Source organism: Gigantopelta aegis, chromosome 11 (assembly GCF_016097555.1).
Source record: "Gigantopelta aegis isolate Gae_Host chromosome 11, Gae_host_genome, whole genome shotgun sequence".
NCBI lineage: Eukaryota > Metazoa > Mollusca > Gastropoda > Neomphalida > Peltospiridae > Gigantopelta > Gigantopelta aegis.
In genome coordinates, this window is record NC_054709.1 from 15,574,671 (window position 1) to 15,596,186 (window position 21,516).

General features: G+C 40.9%; 1 protein-coding gene across 1 annotated transcript in view; it reads left to right on the plus strand.

The window, feature by feature from the left end:
* Positions 1–18,757: 18,757 nt before the first annotated feature.
* LOC121385556 (protein quiver-like) overlaps positions 18,758–21,516 on the plus strand; it is an 8,291-nt gene continuing 5,532 nt past the window's right edge. The window contains exon 1 of the mRNA XM_041516272.1: positions 18,758–18,942. Within this exon, the coding sequence (XP_041372206.1) occupies positions 18,915–18,942 (28 nt within the window). The 5' untranslated portion in view covers positions 18,758–18,914. The remainder of the gene's footprint in view (positions 18,943–21,516) is intronic.

Below are 21,516 nucleotides of genomic sequence, written 5' to 3' on the forward strand. Positions count from 1 at the left end.
GCCGGTCGTATCTCTTGCAAGTGTTAACACACGTACATGTGTAAACAAGTATGTGTTATCAAAAATAACGAATGATGTTCTCACCAACAGGTGTGTCAGAAACGAATTTAAGTTTCAAACCTACTTGAAAAACCCTATAGCAATGAGTTTAAACCTATAGAATAGAGTTTAATAAGTAAATATTAGAATATGTGCTCAAAATTTAAATACAGTATAGAATTTGGTAGATATAAAGAGTTTGAAAAAAAGCCCATAAAGATCATGTATAGTTTGTAATTCCAGTGAAATATTACATTAATTCCATTTTATACTCATCCAAAAGCCGATGATTCGTGAATCAATTTGTTCTAGTTGTGTAGTTAAAACAAACCATAAGCTCTTTTTTTTTAATTGTAATTAGTATATGTAAAGACGTATGTCTTACCCATTACAAAAGTCTATGGGCAAACACGGTGGTCTTTTTGTCCAAAAATATCCTTAGTATATTGTAAATAGATATGTTTTACCTATGACAATCACAGAGATCTCTCTGACAATTTTTTTTTTTTAATTAGTATATGTTAAAAAAAAAAAAGTGTTTCCTACCTATACTAAGCACAGTTCTTGATGCCATCAGTGTCATCGCATGACATAGCTTTTTCAAACGTTATAGAGGTATAATGATAGTGTGAGACTACCAACTGCCAAGTTGACCAAATTGTGCTGTCACGAGTTCTACGACTGTCCATTTACTAGTCTGAGCGCTCTTACAACTCGATTCTCATCGTATAACCCATTATTTGTTAATATGAGCTAAAATGAGCTAAAATATCCATCGCTACTAACGGAAAAATGTAGCGGGTTTCCTCTCTGATACTATATGTCAAAATTACCAAATGGTTGACATCTAATAGCCGATTATTTATAAATCAATGTGTTCTAATGGTGTTGCTAAAATAAAACAAAATTTTAATGCATGTGAAGTAGTGTGTTTCAAAACTGTAATTAGTATAAAGTAAAATAGTATATCCTACCTATCGTAAGCACAAAGTGATTTCTTTTTACAAAACAAATTGTAATTAGTATAGTGTAAAGTAGTATGTCCTTCCTATGGTAAATACAAAGTCATATCGGGTTAGGGTTTTTTCAAAATTGTAATTAGTTTAATATAAAGTAGTGTATCCTACCTATGACAAGCACAAATTGATCTTTTTCCTAAAACAATTGTAATAGGTATAATGTAAAATAGTATGTCCTACCTATGGTAAATACAAAGTCATATCGGGTTTGTCTTTTTCAAAATTGTTATTAGTTTAATGTAAAGTAGTGTATCCTACCCATGACAAGCACAAATTGATATCTTTTTTCTAAAACATTGTAAGTAGTATAATGTAAAGAAATATGACCTACCTATGGCAAGCACGGTAGTCCTTTTTTTTTTCAAAGAATGTCATTAGTATATAATGTAAAGAAATATGACCTACCTGTGGCAAGGACGGTGATCACTCTTTTTTTATAACAAATCGTAATTAATACATGTATGTCCTACCTATGGCAAATTCTAAGTGATTTCTTTGTTTTTTTAAATGTAATTAGTATAATGTAAAGTAGTATGTCCTACCGATGTCATATTAAAAGTTTTCTCATATTTTTAAAAATTGTAATTAGTATAATGTAAAGTTGTATGTCCTATCAATGTCAAATTCAAAGTTTTCTCATATTTTTACAAATTATAATTAGTATAATGTAAAGTAGTATGTCCTACCTATGGCAAGCACAGTGAAAGATGCCATCAGTGTCATCGTGTGATTTCCTCCTCTGAATTCAGAAGCTCCCCAATTTTCTTCTTGTTTCTTCTTCTTCTTTCACGTCGTCGGAATGAAGTAAAACGTTCAGCAACTGTGCGACAGTGGTTCCTTCGTTCCCCCGTTCGTTCCTTCCTTCACCAGAACTCGTTACAACGTCTTTTGTTGAGGTCTGTGAAGACGATTGAGGGCCATAATGCTGTAATTATTGACCTGGAGCGTTTCCTTCTGTCGTCGGTGAAGCCAGGTGTGAAGAGAAGAGTCCAGCAAGCAGCTGATGCCGGTCAAACATTAAGAGACAATTGTGAGGAGCGATTTGTTCTCAAATTAAAATGAAGTATACACGGAAACCTTGGTCACGAGTTGCGCTTTGGCGATCAATAGAGGCAGCGCGTGGAGGTGCGTTCTTCATCTTAGACATTATATGAAAAGTTAAATTTTGCTTCTTTTTTGTTTTGTTTTTTTGTTTAAGGACACCACTAGAGCCCATTGACAGATTAATCATCGGCTGATGGGTATCAAACATTTTGTCATTTTTATAGGGTTGGGTGGGTTGTTTTGTTGGTGGTTTTTGTTGTTTTTTGTTGGGGTGTGTGGGGTTTTTTTTGGGGGGGGTTGTTTTGGGGGTTTTGGGGGTATTGTTTAACGACATCACTAGAGAACATTGATCGACGGATTAATAATCAGCTGATGGATATCATTTGGTCATTGTTACAGGGTTGGGTGGGTTGTTTTGTTGGTGGGTTGGGGTTTTTTGTTCTTGTTGGGGGTTTTTTGTTGTTGTTGGCGGTATTGTTTAACGACATCACTAAAGCACATTGATTGATTGATTGATTTGATTTGATTTGATTTGATTTGATTTGATTTGATTTGATTTGATTTGATTTGATTTGATTGATTGATTGATTGATTGATTAATCATCGGCTGGTGGATATCAAACATTTCGTCATTGTTACATGGTTGGGTAGGTTTTTGTTGGTTGTTGTTGTTGGGTTTGTCGGGTTTTTTGGGGAGGAGTTGGGGGTATTGTTTAACGACATCACTAGAGCACATTGATTTATTAATAATCGGCTATTGGATGTCAAACATTTGGTAATTCTGACACGTAGTCATCAGAGGAAACCCGCTACATTTTTCTTAATGCAGCTGGGGATCTTTTATATGCACGGCCTTTGATATGCCAGTTGTGATCCACTGGCTGGGACAAGAAATAGCCCAAATGGGTCCACTAACGGGAATCAATAAAGGCACCGCGTGTAGGTGCGTTCATCATCTTGGACATAATAAAGAGTTAAATTTTGCTTTTTGTTTAAGGACATTACTAGAGCAACTCTGTTGGTTGTTGAACATTTGGTCACTGTGACATGTGTTGTCTTCAGAGGAAAACGATTACAGAGTTGTTGTTGTTGTTTTGAGTTATGGTTTGTTTGTTGGTTTTTTCGGGGGGGGGGGGGGGGGGGGGTTTGTTGTTGTTGTTGTTTTTTGTTTTTTGTTTTTTGCGGGGGATGTTGTTTAACGACACTACTAGAACACATTGATTGATTAATCATCACATGTTGGTTTTAAAATGTCATTGTGACATGTAGTCTCCAGACGAAACCCTCTAAATTGTAGGAATTGTTTAACGATATCACTAGAGCACATGTATTTAGTACTCATCGGCTATTGGATGTCAAACATTTTGTAATTGTGACACGTAAACCTCAGGGGAAACCCGCCACATTTTTCCATTAGTAGTAATAGATATTTTATCTGCACTTTCTCACAAACATGATGGTACATGCCACGCCCTTTGATATACCAGTCGTGGAGTTCTAGTGGGGACATTCAGTAAAAGAAATCCCAAAAAATTATCACATGGCACAAAAGTACCAGACACCGCAATTACTGTTTTATGGTTGGGTTTATTACATGCTTTCGTCTATGCATATTTGATTTAAATAATAATAAAGTTACCATTAGAGTGTATGAACATTGAATAATTACTCATCGGCTATTGGATGTCAAACATTTGTTAATTCTGACACGTAGTCTTTATAGGAAACCCTCTAGATTGTTTCATTAGTAGCGAGGCATCTTTTATATGCACTTTCCAACGGACAGGACAGCACTGGTTTCGATGAGACGAAAACAAGTCAGAGAAAGGGACCACCGAGTCGGTTCGATCCCGCGACCCACGCATCTCAGCCGAGCGCTCTACCGCCCCCTTTGCTCTTAACAATCAGATTGGAGCACTTAAGTTGATTTTCACAAAGATGGCGATAGCACCCTCAGGCTCTAATAGCTCTGATTTGTAAAGAGTTTTCATTTAAGAATAGAAGTGACATCCGCCAGATGCTGGCCAGACATCGTTTGTGACGTCATGGCCATTGCAGTTCCACGTATTGCAAGAACCCAGTGCATATCGTCACAACTATACCTATTCCAATGAACTTCGTCCTGTGATCGTTTTCATTTAGTGAACTAGTCTGACAGTGGCAGTCCTCTGAATCTATTATCCAGTAATGGTTGTCCTATGGACGAGGTACTATAGGGCTCCTGGAATTTAAAAAAAATTCACTAGCCATGGGATCAGTGATTTTAAAAATATACTAGCCATGATTAAAAATTCACTAGCCCTACTTTAAATAAATACAGTTTTACTAATACATGGTAGTAATAATCAGATATATCACCCTAAAGAGGGAGATAGAGCTTAAAAACCCTTAGATTGGGGGTGGGAAGAGGGGGCAGGATATTCATATTTACAAAATAAGACTTATATGCAGCATTTGACAAGGTATTTGTTTCACTAGTCGTCGGGATAGTTATAGTAGATATTTACTAGCCCAACGCTGAATATCACTAGCCATGGGAGTGGGGCTACCATAATCTAGAAGCCCTGTACTATATAGAGATTCATGGAATCAACGAAATGCCTATTCGACTCTGCATTGTACAGGCATACAAAAAAGAAAGAAAGAAGACAGACAGGATAGCACAAACCATGGCCTTTGTTGAACCAGTTATGGATCACTGGTCGGTACAAGTGGTTTACACCTACCCATTGAGCCTTGCGGAGCACTCACTCAGGGTTTGGAGTCGGTAACTGGATTAAAAATCCTATGCCTCGACTGGGATCCGAACCCAGTACCTACCAGCCTGTAGACCGATGGACTAACCACGACGCCACCGAGGCCGGTCTGTACAGGCATACGGTCTTTATCGTGGATAAAGGAACGGGCGGGACGTAGCCCAGTGGTAAAACGCTCGCTTGATGCGCGGTCGGTTTGGGATCGATCCGCGTCGCTTAACCCATTGGGCTATTTCTCGTTCCATCCAGTGTACCATGACTGGTATATCAAAGACCGTGGTATGTGCTGTCCTGTCTGCGGGATGGTGCATATAAAAGATCCCTTGCTACTAAAGAAAAAATGTAGCGGGTTTCCTCTGATTACTACGTGTCAGAATTACCAAATGTTTTACACACAATAGCCGATGATTAAAATGTGCTCTAGTGGTGTCGTTAAACAAAACAAACGATTTTGTCGTTCAGATTCATTTAAAAATGGCGGGTCGTCCTTATGCAATTTTAAACACCTTATCACTGTCCTCTGGTCCTTTAGCCAGTAAACCAAGACTGATGGTTTTTTGATGCCCCAGCGTAACATTGCATATAATACATGTAAATATATATATATATATATATATATAGATAGATAGATAGATAGATAGATAGATAGATAGATAGATAGATAGATAGATAGATATTATATATATATATATATATATATATATATATATATATATATATATATATATATATATATATATATATATATATATATATATATATATATATATATTACAGAGAAAACGTATAATCAGGGGATAATATAGACCACACAGTTACTGTTACGGATGGTGACAGGTCACTATTTTGAGTGTAGGTTTCGCACCACACAATTACTGTTACGGATAGTGATTCGTCACCATTTTGAGTGTAGGTTTCGCACCACGCCGTTACTGTTACGGATAGTGACAGGTCACCATTTTGAGTGTAGGTTTCGCACCACACAATTACTGTTACGGATAGTGATTAGTCACCATTTTGAGTGTAGGTTTCGCACCACGCCGTTACTGTTACGGATAGTGACAGGTCACCATTTTGAGTGTAGGTTTCGCACCACACCGTTACTGTTACGGATATTGAGAGGTCACCACTTTGAGTGTAGGTTTCGCACCACACCGTTACTGTTACGGATACTGCGAGGTAACCACTTTGAGTGTAGGTTTCGCACCACACGGTTACTGTTACGGATATTGATAGGACACCACTTTGTGTGTAGGTTTCGCACCACACCGTTACTGTTATGGATAGTGATAGGTCACCACTTTGAGTGTAGATTCCTAACTGTGACACATCTTGTGGTTCACATATTCACTTCTAGAAATTGGGGAAGAATTAAAACAATTTGTACGTTTAAATGTAAGCTTTTTGGCTGTATTTCACCCATGTTATTTTGTAATATTGTGCACTGATGTTTTGGAACATGGGTGTATAGCAGAGGAGACAGCCGGAATGAATCGGTTAATGAACCACCTGTTCGGACCCGCACTACAGCCAGATGTTGTAATTTAGCAAAACACAGAGACGGAAACTGCCTCAATTTTGGAGTGAAAATAAATGCTTATATAATGTATGTTCGCAATGGTGTATGTTGTTAGTGCCAACGATAATCGCTTCTTTTGGCAACTTAACATGAATTTCAATGGCAGATGACATCTGTGTTGTGAGACCTAAGCACTGTAAATGTGTGTAGGTGCACGCTTGTATGACATAAACCAAGCTTTGTGGCGACAGTGGGTTTCCTCTCTCAAAATCTGTGTGGTCCTTAACCATATGTTTGACGCCATATAACCGTAAATAAAATGTGTTGAGTGTGTCGTTAAATAAAACATTTTTTATTTTATTTTTAAACAAGCTTTGTTAATTCGGCCCATTATGATAATCCGTAACCGTAATTGTGTGCTTGTGAAATCTCTCTAATGTTTGCTCCCTGAAATGTTTAGGTAATATGGGTTTCCCTCAGGAATTGTGTATAATTCCTGAAAATTTATTTTATACATATTCTCTGAAATAGTTCCATCGATAGACCAGGGCCAGGTTTCACAAATCGTTGTAAGCCTAGTTTTGCACGTAAAGGTAAATCTACGACTAAACCATAATTCTTATTACTATTATAGTACAACAAATATAATTAGAAAGACGCATATTTCATTTTCTTTCTGTCTTTAAAATATTACATATTTCTTCGTGAAATAGATACTTGTAAATGTAGGCTCGGTATAACTGCTAGTCGCAGGCGTAAACTTACGATGTTTTGTGAAATTGTTCCCAGAAAACTATATTTCTAATTACAGTAAATTCTATTTTAAAGGAACATTCCCGAGTTTGCTGCAATGTTTAAGATGTTATCGACTAACAGAGACTTTGTAACGGTTATAGTTACATATTAAATATATTTTTCTCCATAAAATATTAGTGGCTGTAAATTAAACGTGTTTCTGATCGTTATAATATTTGTACTGAGTTAAATTTCATTTTATTTCCTAAAATATATATTTTTTGTACGTACGAAATTATTTGAAGACAAAATCCAGTTTGGGCTTCTTAAAAATATTAAGATGGCCAGAAACACATTGAATATACAGACACTGATATTCTAAACAAGAAAATGTATTTAATATGTAAGTTTAATCGTAGAAATATTGTATTAGTCGGAAACATCTTACAATGCTGCAAACTCAGGAATGTCCCTTTAACTCGTTTCTTTCAAATTAAAATATTAAAACATTCTATTGTTACACCATACAGTAATTAGTCGTTATAAAATATTGTATTGTCAAGTATTAATAATTTAATCCTCTTGGAATTGATGGCCTCCGAAATTGCAAGTCTTGGCTAATATTATTGATGTCTGTTGTGGTACAAAATCACTTTATATCTTCTGGCTTAGCGTCACAGGCCCTCACACCAAGAACATTGACAATTGTTTAATGGTTAGAGTTGTATATATCCCACCTACTGGTTCACCATACTATAAAAATTATACTTTTAATTTTATTGAATATGAAATATTTTAAAATGTTGAATCAGGAAAACCACTGCTCTTGCAAGGTGCCTTCAATGCCAGAGCCCGATGAGATGATTACACTACAATTAATGATAATGTTACATTGGTGATATTAAAGAGACATTCCTCAGTTTGTTGCATTATAAGATGTTTCCGAATAATAAAATATTTCTACGATTAAACATACATATTAAATATATTTTCTTGTTTAGAATATCAGTGTCTGTATATTCAATGTGTTTCTGGTCTTCTTAATATTTGTAAGAAGACCAAACTGGATTTTGCCTTCAAATAATTTCGTACGTACGAAAAAAAATACATTTTAGGAAATAAAATGAAATTTAACCTAGTACAAATATTAGAACAATCAGAAACACGTTTAATATACAGCCACTAATATATTATGCTGAAAAATATATTTGATATATAATTACAATCGTTAAAAAGTATCTCTTAGTCGATAACATCTTTAAAATTGCAGCAAACTCAGGAATGTCCCTTTAATATGAACTATGTTTTGAATGATATATCAAATCTTGACAATCTCAATATTCCCAGAGATATGGCAATCTGAAAGATAAAAACTATATCCACACATCAAGGCCATATCTCTGCACAATGCAGAGTCGAATGGTTGATTGCATGCATCTCTCTCTAGTGTCTGTGGGCGGGACGTAGCCCAGTGGTAAAGCGCTAGCTTGATGCGCGGTCGGTCTGGGATCGATTCCTGTCAGTGGGCCCATTAGACTATTTCTCGTTCCAGCCAGTGCACCACGACTGGTATCTCAAAGGCCGTGGTATGTGATATCTTATCTATGGGATGGTTCATATAAAAGATCCCTTGCTGCTAATCGGAAAGAGTAGCCCATGAAGTGGCGACAGCGGGTTTCCTCCCTCAATATATGTGTGGTCCTTAGCCATATGTCCGAAGCCATATAACCGTAAATAAAATGTGCTGAGTGCGTCGTTAAATAAAACATTTCCTTCCTTTCTCTCTCTCTAGTGCCCCGTCTATAGGAGGACAGCCACTCCCGAGGAGATCCTTTACTATGCAATACATCCTTCCTGCAACGCTTAAAAGAGGACTGCCACTCTCAGACTAGTTTACTATTAAATCAAACCTTTAACAAAGAACAGAGCTCACTGAAGCCAGGACCAATCAATAGTTAACCAACATGGGGTAAAACGTTTAGTTTGTTTTGTTTAACGACACCACTAGAGCACATTGATTTATTCATCATCGGCTATTGGATGTCAAACATTTGGTAATTTGGACATACTTTTAGATCTATGCAAATTGCATACTATATCAAATCGACGATGCTATAGGTAGTCACCATGTTTTGTTTTTAAATTGTAACTGATTTTGACACACTTCTTTCATATATACACTGAGTAATACTACTTACATATAATATGCTTGTAAATGCAGTAGGCCTGTTAAGTATTGACCCAAATAATTTTATTGACAGTAGTAACTGTCCCAAGTCGAAAAACAGTGCGCAAGTGGGTCCCTAGTAAACATAAAGAATTAATAAATAATACTGACAACAACATAATCGAAAAAATCTGTAGTTCTTCGCGACAAGTGTATTAATATGAAAACACGTGTTACAAAAGCAACCTATATCTTTAAAAATGTATTTTTAGACACGGCAGCCTCGATAATCGGTATACAATATCCTCATTGCTTGATCAATAAAACTTAAATGGACATTCCTGAGTTTGCTGCATTGTAAGATGTTTCCGATTCCGTTTTCTACGATTAAACTTACATATTCAATATATTTTCTTGTTTAGAATATCAGTGTCTGTATATTCAATGTGTTTCTGGGGCCTAATTCGCAAAGGTCTTTTAGGCTCTACTAGACAACAGAGCATCCTCTTTGCAAGTTGTTTAGCATTGCACTGCGAGATCGCAAAGTTGCGAGAGTTTAGTGGACTAGGCCCCATGTCGTCTTAATATTTGTAAGAAGGCCAAACTAGATTTTCTCTTCAAATAATTTCGTACGTACCATAAAATTTTTTTTTTTAGAAAATAAAATGAATTTAAACCTAGTACAAATATTAGAACGATCATAAACACGTTTAATATACAGCCACTAATATTTTATTGAGAAAAATATATAGCACTGTTGCTTAATTTGTTGTGGGCAGTATGTTATTTATTTTATGTAAACAAGAGCGATGACTAAGACAGAATGAATGAATGAATGAATAAATGTTTAACGACACCCCAGCACGAAAAATACATCGGCTATTGGGTGTCAAACTATGGTAATGCAAACAAATAAGGTGATGATCAACATCAATATAAAAATTCAAGATTTAAATAAAAACAGTGTAAAGAACTGTACAAAAATACAAATATCACAGATAGATACTGACTTTTAATCAAAATTTCAATTTGTGCTGTACTGGCCATTCTTAAAGAGAATGTTACATCCCTGCACCACGGTAAGGTTACAGCACGCGCAGGGGTGGCTAAGACAGAGGGGGTTAATGTGATAAATGTCTGGACCTAGCCAAAGAAGTGCAGGAAATTGTGCAGAGGGGTGGACTAGAATATAGTGAACGAAGTTTTTAGGGGGGGGGGGGAGAGGTCGGGTCGTGCTCCTCCGGAAAAGAAAACATTCGTTCGGAGCAGAGGGAGGTTCGACCCCCCCCCCCCCCCCGACCCCCATACCCATCTTCTGTTAAATTTATGAAAATCAACCTTATTTTTGTGCTTATATCCAATTATGGTTCAAGCACGCTGTCCTGGGCATTCACACACTTCAGCTATCTGGGCTGTCTGCCCAGGACAGTGGGTTAGTTGTTAGCTGTTAGTGATTAGTGCGAGAGAAGAGGGTGTAGTGGTCTTACACCTACCTACCACGATTCCGATGGCTTAACCACGACATCGGCGAGGCCTGTTTTGTAATACCTCAAAATATACTCTTCAAAAAAAAGTAGGAGAACCTGAAATATTAAAACGTACGTTTTGACCACAGACATCCTAGTAAAGAACGTTCAGGTCTGTTAATCAACACACATTATCAACGCATTCCATGGTTTTCCCGTACACGTGCGTGGGATGTCATTCTCGATTTTGACAATTTCCAGGAAGGTCTATTAATCACCGTGGAACATTATTTCTGTCAATCTTTTTCATTCTGTTGATCATACAGTTGTTATTGTTTTGTTTTTAATCATTTTTATTGTTTGAATTTGCGATTTACTGATAAAAAAAAACCCGTCAACTTTCAAATTTCACTTCTGACTTTTTGTTTGGGGGAGGGGGAGGGGGGGAGCAACTGAGTAGTTAAAAGTCTAAAAACTCCTTAAACGGTTCGCCCAATTAATTCATTATTATCATATAACCATTTCCCATAGCTAATATACCTTACAATTTTGGCAATTGTAAATTCTTATTAGAGTTCCCCTACTTTTTTTTGAAGAGCATAGTTCTTTTTATATATATATGTTAAACAGAATAGGAACGTACCTCGGGAACTGCCGTTAATGACTTCTAATGTGTGAGTTAGGACAGGGTAACACGAGTAAATAACTCCCTTTCTTCTTCTTTACATTCTCAAGTGACCGTATTCGTTTTGTTCAACACGCAAGCTCCAGTGAGCAATTCCATTAGTCGGTACACCATTCTGGTCCTGATAAAAGCGAAATCTCAACTCGTGCAAGGGATCGAAATGTGCTGGAGTAGTTCAATACCGGCTGTATGAGATCATCCCAGCTCATTATGTCCACAATTTAGTGTGCCTACACTGTGGTGTAACTGCCCTCGATAGGGTATCAGAGTTGTGGTATAATAGTGCAGAGTGTGATACTATCATGCCACTTTGCATGCAGCTACAGTGAAAACAACCTGGCCCGTTCTAACCATAATATTTTAATCGCCGTATCCTAACCGTACGCGCACGGCGTGATAGATAAATGTGTTAGGAAGAAAATGTTTTATTTAACGACGCACTCAACACATTTTATTTACGCTTATATGGCGTCAGACATATAGTCCACACAAATATATATATATATATATATATATATATATATGTGGTCAGACATATGGACCACACAAATATATAGAGAGAGGAAACCCGCTGTCGCCACTTCATGGGCTACTCTTTTCGATTAGCAGCAAGGGATATTTTATATGCACCATCCCACAAACAGGACAGTGCATACCACGGCCTTTGTTACACCAGTCATGGTGCACTGGCTGGAACGAGAAGTAGCCTAATGGGATCACCGACGGGGATCGATCCTAAACCGACCGCACATCAAGCGAGCGCTTCACCACTGGGCACGTCCCTCCCGCGTCCGGTTAGGATGCAGTTAGTGTCACATTTTTCACTAATATATACATAAGTGGCCGCTAGATACCATTTATCCTACAACGGGTTGTTTTAAAATGTATCTAACGAGCGAAAGCGAGTTGGATACGTTTTTAAACAACGAGTTGTAAGAAAATCTAACAGAAAAAGAATGTAGTATTCTATTTCTTACATATCCTGAAAAAAAAAAAAAAAAAAAAAAATGCCTTTTCCAACGAAAACCTATTTACGGCCCTTGCGCTTATAGTTAACTTGTACGTCACAGACAAGTCAATTTTATGTTAACTTGTACGTCACAGAGTTATCTATTCGACCGTACTTTTTTTTCTCCATTGGATGGTATGGCATTGGTGACCTGCTTATCGCCAAGGAACAGCCAGTCGTATGTCTTTAAAATGTTAATGCACGTATGTGTGTTAACAAGTATGTTTGTTTGTTGTTTTTTTTTGTTGTTTTTTTGTTGTTGTTTTTTTTTTGTTTTTTTTTTTTGGGGGGGGCCTTCACCACAAAAATATACAATATAGAATATATATTGATAAGATAAACATGTAACCATTATAAAATGGTCTCATACGTATTAATATAAATATTAACATAATTAATCTGTAATATAATATATTATATTCTGTAAATATAATGTACCCAAAAATCATTCTGAAAAATAAATGTACATTATACTTTATAAAATTAGTTTTGTCCAACAATTCCACTATTCTTCAAATTGGATTGTTCTGTTATTTATTACGGAAATATACTTATCTATATGATAATACGTGTTCAGACTATTCTGGAAGCAGTTAAAGTTAGTTGTTAACTTTTGCATTTTGATTTCTATATATAACAAGTGCATGTACGTGTTGTCAAAAATAACAAATGATGTTCTCACAAACGGGTGTGTAAGAAATTATTACACACCCGTTGGTGAGAAATCATTCGTTATTTTTGATAACACATATAATGTTAACACATTTTTTTGTGGGGTGGGTGGGAGTGGGCACCAGTGTAAGGTCACCATACCCTATCTAACCTTCCTGTGATAACAATGGGTTATATCTAGTTTTAAAAAGAAGACGTTTGTTTTGTTTAACGACACCATTGAAGCACATTGATTAATTAATCATCGGCTAGTGGATGTCAAACATTTTGGTAATTCTGACTGGTAGTCATTAGAGGAAACCCGCTACACTTTTCCTAATGCAGCAAGGGATCTTTTATATGCATTTTCCAACAGACAGGAAAGCACATACAACGGCCTTTGACCAGTTGTGATGCACTGGTTGGAACGAGAAAAACGTCCCAATAATTTCAATAGATCCACTGACGTGGTTCGATCCTGTGAAGCAAGCACCTCAGCCGAGCACTCAACCGACTGAACTACATCCCGCCCTCTAGTGTAAAAAGATACACAGCGAGACCGCATATTGGCCGACTGATTATAGACTGGTACATGCATAAAATTGACTTGAAGCCAGATTGTCTGGTGTCATTTAGTTTACAACAGCGGGGAAAGTAATTGCCGAACACGGCAATTTAAGGACGTATCAAACACCTTCATTAACTTCTAGCCAGGAATTGAAAAGAACGGTTAAGCACAAAATAACAAACATGGAATGCTGCAGAGGCGCATGCGCCCAAATAAGCACGCGCTCCTAGTGTGTGTGTGTGTGGGGGGGGGGGGGGGGGGGGGGGGGGCACAGATTACAGTTATTTACGCTATATGTTTCTATATAACGTTAGTGGCTATAGCACTTTTTATTAATATCAACAGGCCCATAGATTTGTTTATGCATCTTTGCCTGCCTGAGGGCAACATACCTTGAGAAGGACAATCCCTGTTGTCCAGCTCTTTCTCCCAGGATATTAATTTAGACAAACTCACACACTAAACCTGGCCGGTGTATAGCCATTTTACACACAAAAAAAGACATAACTTTTGCATGAGTCGGAATTACCACAACAATAGTTTTCTATGCCAACTAGTTAAACATGTTTGCAAACTACATGCTTTCCCCTGTCAACTTCAGTTTAATAGTTGCCAATTCAAAGCTGTCTGCCATGAAATAATAAGTCAAACAACAGACTACGCACTTGGTTGATTGATAATATTTAACATGCTTATATGTCACTAAGGCTTCAAGCATGTCTATGCGGGGCCGAGCTCTGGATAGCCAGGGGTCTGCTCCAGGACTACGCACTTGGGCGGACATATTTCCGATCAACCAAATGGGAAGATAACTGTGATCTGAGGTCAGGTACTACTATATTGAGATTCCATAATTTGATATATGAACTGTCTGAAAATAGGAGGATGTAACCAAAAGCATTTTTACTAAGTGTTTTTCTATAATATACATGTATATCTTTGTTTAAATTCGCATTTCTAAGCACAAAAATATATATGTTCAATTCTAGTGCTATTTACATTACAGTTTGCACGCGCACGCACACGCACACACACACACACACACACACACACACACACACACACACACACACACACACACACTTTAATCTATTATCAGTTTATTAGCCAAAGTTAACAGTAGCAACTGTCTGTCACCAGCCTAAAGGCGACGCTATACCATACGAGTGCTTCGTACGTGAATAGCCGATTGTATAGCAACCGATGGAATCGTAATGTTTATCTTATCACAGTTACCGGCCTCGGTGGCGTCGTGGTTAGGCCATCGGTCTACAGGCTGGTAGGTACTGGTACAGTCGAGACATGGGATGTTTAATCCAGATACCGACTCCAAACCCTGGGTGAGTGCTCCGCAAGGCTCAATGGGTAGGTGTAAACCACTTGCACCGACCAGTGATCCATAACTGGTTCTACAAAGGCCGTGATTTATGCTATCCTGCCTGTGGGAAGCTCAAATAAAAGATCCCTTGCTGCCTGTCGTAAAAGAGTAGCCTATGTGGCGACAGCGGGTTTCTTCTGAAAACAGTGTCAGAATGACCATATGTTTGACGTCCAAAGCCGATGATAAAATAAAAAATCAATGTGCTCTAGTGGCATCGTTAAATAAAACAAACTTTACTTATCACAGTCGGCTATTTTCGTACCAGGCACTCATGTCGTGTGACGTCGCCTTAAGAGGTGAAATCTAGCTCAGTCGCCAGAGCTCTTGCTTGACGTACTTGGTTCGAAGGATCGAAAGAAAGAAAGAAATGCTTTATTTAACGACGCACTCAACACATTGTATTTACGGTTATATGGCGTCAGACATATGGTTAAGGACCACACAGATATTGAAAGAGAAAACCCGCTGTCGCCACTTCATGGGCTACTCTTTTCGATTAGCAGCAAGGGATCTTTTATATGCACCATCCCACAGACATGATAGTACATATCACGGCCTTTGATATACCTCGAAGGATCGAAACCCTTCTGCTGATGTATTTTCTTACATCCCCCCCCCCCCGTCCCAACCAGTGCTCTACGACTGGAATATCAAAGATCATGGTATGTGCTGTGTTGTATGTTACATATAAAAGACCCCTTGCTGTTGATGAAAAACAAATGTACCGGGTTTATTAATAAATATATGTGCTCTACTGGTGTCGTTTTAAAAAAGCAAACTTTAACTAGAACAATATTGCTGGAGTACTAAAATCTTAATTAACTTTTGTATTCTGCTGTCGGACGTTGCCCATGCAGTGGTGGGCGGGCGGGCGGGACGTGGTCCAGTGGTGGGCGGGCGGGACGTGGTCCAGTGGTGGGCGGGCGGGGCGTGGCCCAGTGGTGGGCGGGCGGGACGTGGCCCAGTGGTGGGCGGGCGGGACGTGGTCCAGTGGTGGGCGGGCGGGGCGTGGCCCATTGATGGGCGGGCGGGACGTGGCCCAGTGGTGGCCGGGCGGGACGTGGTCCATTGGTGGGCGGGCGGGACGTGGTCCATTGGTGGGCGGGCGGGACGTGGTCCATTGGTGGGCGGGCGGGACGTGGTCCAGTGGTGGGCGGGCGGGGCGTGGTTCAGTGGTGGGTGGGCGGGACGCGGTCCAGTGGTGGGCGGGCGGGACGTGGTCCATTGGTGGGCGGGCGGGACGTGGTCCAGTGGTGGGCGGGCGGGACGTGGTCCAGTGGTGGGTGGGCGGGACGTGGTCCAGTGGTGGGCGGGCGGGACGTGGTCCAGTGGTGGGCGGGCGGGATGTGGCCCATTGGTGGGCGGGCGGGACGTGGTCCAGTGGTGGGCGGGCGGGGCGTGGTTCAGTGGTGGGCGGGCGGGACGTGGTCCAGTGGTGGGCGGGCGGGACGTGGTCCAGTGGTGGGCGGGCGGGATGTGGCCCATTGGTGGGCGGGCGGGACGTGGTCCAGTGGTGGGCGGGCGGGATGTGGCCCATTGGTGGGCGGGCGGGACGTGGTCCAGTGGTGGGCGGGCGGGGCGTGGTTCAGTGGTGGGTGGGCGGGACGTGGTCCAGTGGTGGGCTGGCGGGACGTGGTCCAGTGGTGGGCGGGCGGGACGTGGCCCATTGGTGGGCGGGCGGGACGTGGTCCAGTGGTGGCGGGCGGGATGTGGTCCAGTGGTGGACGGGCGGGACGTGGCCCATTGGTGGGCGGGCGGGACGTGGTCCAGTGGTGGCGGGCGGGATGTGGTCCAGTGGTGGGCGGGCGGGACGTGGCCCATTGGTGGGCGGGCGGGACGTGGTCCAGTGGTGGGCGGGCGGGACGTGGTCCAGTGGTGGCGGGCGGGATGTGGTCCAGTGGTGGACGGGCGGGACGTGGTTCAGTGGTGGGCGGGCGGGGCGTGGTTCAGTGGTGGGTGGGCGGGACGTGGTCCAGTGGTGGGCGGGCGGGACGTGGTCCAGTGGTGGGCGGGCGGGATGTGGCCCATTGGTGGGCGGGCGGGGCGTGGTTCAGTGGTGGGTGGGCGGGACGTGGTCCAGTGGTGGGCGGGCGGGACGTGGTCCAGTGGTGGGCGGGCGGGATGTGGCCCATTGGTGGGCGGGCGGGACGTGGTCCAGTGGTGGGCGGGCGGGATGTGGCCCATTGGTGGGCGGGCGGGACGTGGTCCAGTGGTGGGCGGGCGGGGCGTGGTTCAGTGGTGGGTGGGCGGGACGTGGTCCAGTGGTGGGCTGGCGGGACGTGGTCCAGTGGTGGGCGGGCGGGACGTGGCCCATTGGTGGGCGGGCGGGACGTGGTCCAGTGGTGGCGGGCGGGATGTGGTCCAGTGGTGGACGGGCGGGACGTGGCCCATTGGTGGGCGGGCGGGACGTGGTCCAGTGGTGGCGGGCGGGATGTGGTCCAGTGGTGGGCGGGCGGGACGTGGCCCATTGGTGGGCGGGCGGGACGTGGTCCAGTGGTGGGCGGGCGGGACGTGGTCCAGTGGTGGCGGGCGGGATGTGGTCCAGTGGTGGACGGGCGGGACGTGGTTCAGTGGTGGGCGGGCGGGATGTGGTGGCCCATTGGTGGGCGGGCGGGACGTGGTCCAGTGGTGGGCGGGCGGGATGTGGCCCAGTGGTAGGCGGGCGAGACGTGGCCCAGTGGTGGGTGGGCGGGACATGGTCCAGTGGTAAAGCGTGTTCGCCTAAAGCCGCAGCGTAGTCGGTCTGCGATCGATTCCCATCGGTGGACCCATTGGGTTATTTGTCGTTCCAGCCAGTGCACCACGACTGGTATATCGAAGGCCGTGGTGTGTGCTATCCTGTCTGCGGGGTGGTGCATATAAAAGTTCCCTTGCTATTAATTATAATGGGAAAAGGTAGCGGGTTTCCTTTCTAAGACCATATGTCAAAATTACCAAATGTTTGACATCCAGTAGTCGATGATTAATAAATCATTGTGCTCTAGTGGTGTCGTTAAACAAAACAAACTTTAACTCTTAAGACTTTAGGTCAAAATTGCAAAATGTCTGACACCCAATAGCCGATGATTAATAAATCAACGTGCTCTAGTGGTGTCGTTAAACAAAACAAACTTTAACTCTTAAGACTGTATTTTAAAATTACCAAATGTTTGACATCCAATAGCCGATGATTAATAAATCAATGTGCTCTAGTGGCGATTTTGTAGCATATGTCTGTCGCTTTCACAGACCGCACTTGGCGTTCTTACTACCGACAAAGAAGCATTACTTCTCATGTGAAGACCCACACATTTGTGAAGAACTGCAGATACGCAACGGGCTACAATTAGTTTTATTCAAACTGGTATACATACACAAGGGGAGAAATAATCATACCTGGGTCTATTCATAGGTGGCATGATTCCTGTGAAGCGATATCAATGAATGCCACGTTATTATTGAACTTCGAAGCGTCCCGACATGCAAATCGGAAGGTAAGATTAAGTTTTATGTGAAGCTACGTCAACTATTGAAGTTATACACACATATATACTCATACACAGCAGGCAAATAATTTGCTAACAATATAACTTGCAACAGATGGGAATGCTAAAGTTCACATTGTTTGTGTGTTAATTGTGTGTTTGTGTGAGTGTGTATATATATATATATATATATATATATATATATATATATATATATAATAGGGACACGGTTGCACACTGGGCGATCCATTATGAACAGTTATGTTCGTGTAAAATTATGCTAACTATTGTTGTTGAAACAGTAACTGGATTTCCGTTTTTGAAGTATGGTGTTGAATTAATTTCGTTCTACTGCAATTGGAAATTTACCGACCTGTCAACAAAGTTTGAGTGGCAAAGGAATGTCGCATCATGATCCTTGTGGCCTACTTAATCCTAGGTATGTTGATTGGGCAGAATTTAGGGCCGTAGCTAGTGGGAGGAGGGCGGGGGGTAACGTTACAGTTTGTTTTGTTTTACGACAACACCAGGGCATATTGATGTACTAACAATCTACTATTGGATATTAAAGTGACGGACCCTAGTTTTTAGACACTACGACGTGTGTTTTACTGTTAAAGCCAATTTGGTAATTGAAATAATTCCGTGTATCGGAAGTATTTACGAGGGCGGGACGTAGCCCAGTGGTAAAGCGTTCGCTTGATGCGCGGTCGGTTTGGGATCGATCCCCGTCAGTGGGCACATTGGGCTATTTCTCGCTCCTGCCAGTGCACCACGACTGGTATATCAAAGGCCGTGGTGTGTGTTATCCTGTCTGTGCGATGGTGCATATAAAAGATCCCATGCTGCTAATCTAAAAGTGTAGCCCATGAAGTGGCGACAGCGGGTTTCCTCTCTCTATATCTGTGTGGTCCTTAACCGTATGTCCGACGCCATATAACCGTAATTAAAATGTGTTGAGTGTCGTTAAATAAAACATTTCCTTCGTTCCTTCCGAAGTATTTTTGTTAATCATGGCGTTTTATAACACAACTAAATATACTTTTCAGAATAACCATGTTTGATATCCAATAGACGATGATTAATAAATCAATGTGTGCTCTAGTGGTGTCGTTAAATAAAATAAACTTTATCTTGTTTGTACTGCACCAATAGCGGATCCAGGGGGTTTAAGGGGGTCCGGATCCAGGGGGGTTCAGGGGGTCCGGACCCTCCACCCCCTTTTTGAAAACCGATCATAACCTTTAAAGGGAAACGTGATTATATTAACTGTTCTGTGTGAAAGGAGAGATCACTTCACTTATTTTCGTCTAGATACGGTTCTGTGATCATGATATTCATTATTTTTATATAAATTTGCCAAAGAAACATCATATTGATTATGTTAGCCATGTTTTATGCACCATTTTCCGCGTGACTAAAATGTATACTCAACGAAATAAAGAAAGTATATACGCAATGATTGTTTATTTCATCAATTTGACAAACTACATGCAGGGGCGGATCCAAGATTTGTAAAGGGAGTCACAACATCTTAGAAATGACCCGAGGTCCCGAAGGGAGCGTGATCGGAAGGGGGGGGGGGGAGAGAGAGAAATAATTTCTGGTGGTATTCTTCCCGTGAAATTTTTAAATAAAGATGGTCAGAAACGCGTTTTCAGGGCAGTTTAGTGTTGTATATTGTGGATGATGAATGTAAAAATAAGAAAAGGCATTCAAAAGGGAACTACTCAAAACGATTGGGGTGGGAGTACTGGATCTCTGTGACACACACACACACACACACACACACACACACACACACACACACATAAACACATATTCTGTATCCCCCAATGTCATGGATGACATTTGGGGGGGGGGGAGATAAATGCTTCATCGCAAAGGAGGTTTGTGTAATTGGATGTCACTGTGGATCTATGCCAAAATCACATTGATCAACAACATCGCTAACCCCAAATCTAAATTCACGTTCCTCTGTTATGTCAAAATAGGTCGTTCTAACTAGAAAGGAGCGGCATTTAGTTCAGTCGGTCGAGTGCTCGCTCGAGGTGCTTGCGTCGCAGGATCGAACCATCTCAGTGAATCCATTCAACTGATTGGGGGGGGGGGGGGGGGTCTCGATCTATCCAGTGTACCACAACTGATCAAAGGCCGTGGCATGTGCTTTCCTGTCTGTAGGAAAGTTATTATAAGAGATCCATATTTGCATTAGGAAAACTGTAGCAGGATTCCTTTGATAACTAGAATTACCAAATGTTTGACATCCAGTAGCCGATGATTAATTAATCAATGTGCTCTAGTGGTGTCGTTAAACAAAACAAACGTTAACCTAAAAGATTTGCGTATTCGTCCTGAAACGTTAACGTTATCTCTACTAGTAACTGATAACACTTATTTCACTGATAAATATTTTAAATATATTTTAACTAAGATAATATATACTATATAATAAATACACTGACCTGTCTTGGTGAAATCCACACTGTAGAACATTATTCAAATAGCAGCTAACCATCCTGACACCTTCGCCATCTTTAATATATTATAATTTATGCATAGCAAGTAATTTAATGTGTTCTTGTACACGTTAAATATGCTCATGGACGTCAAATAACGAAACCGGTACACATAATATATCTGAATTTAAAACACATTCTGAAGAATATTATTATGCGTACAGCAACGTTGACGTCCATAATCATATTATTGAAACGTCATCGTATTGTTGACGTAATAGTTATGTTTCCGGCAAGGTCCGTAATATAGGGAAAATATTAAAGTGCCATTCAAAGTTGTTGTTTGTTTTTTGGGTTTTTTGTTGTTGTTGTTGGAGGGTTTTTTGGGGGAGGTGGGTTAACAGCTTTGTTATTGTTAGGTTTTTTTATAGTATGTGTGTGGATGGGATGTCTGGTTTTTTATCTTCTTTTTTCTTTTTTTCTTTTTTTCTTTTTTTTTCTTTTTTTTTCTTCTTTTTCTTTTTTTTTGGGGGGGTGTATTGTTTTGCAACCTA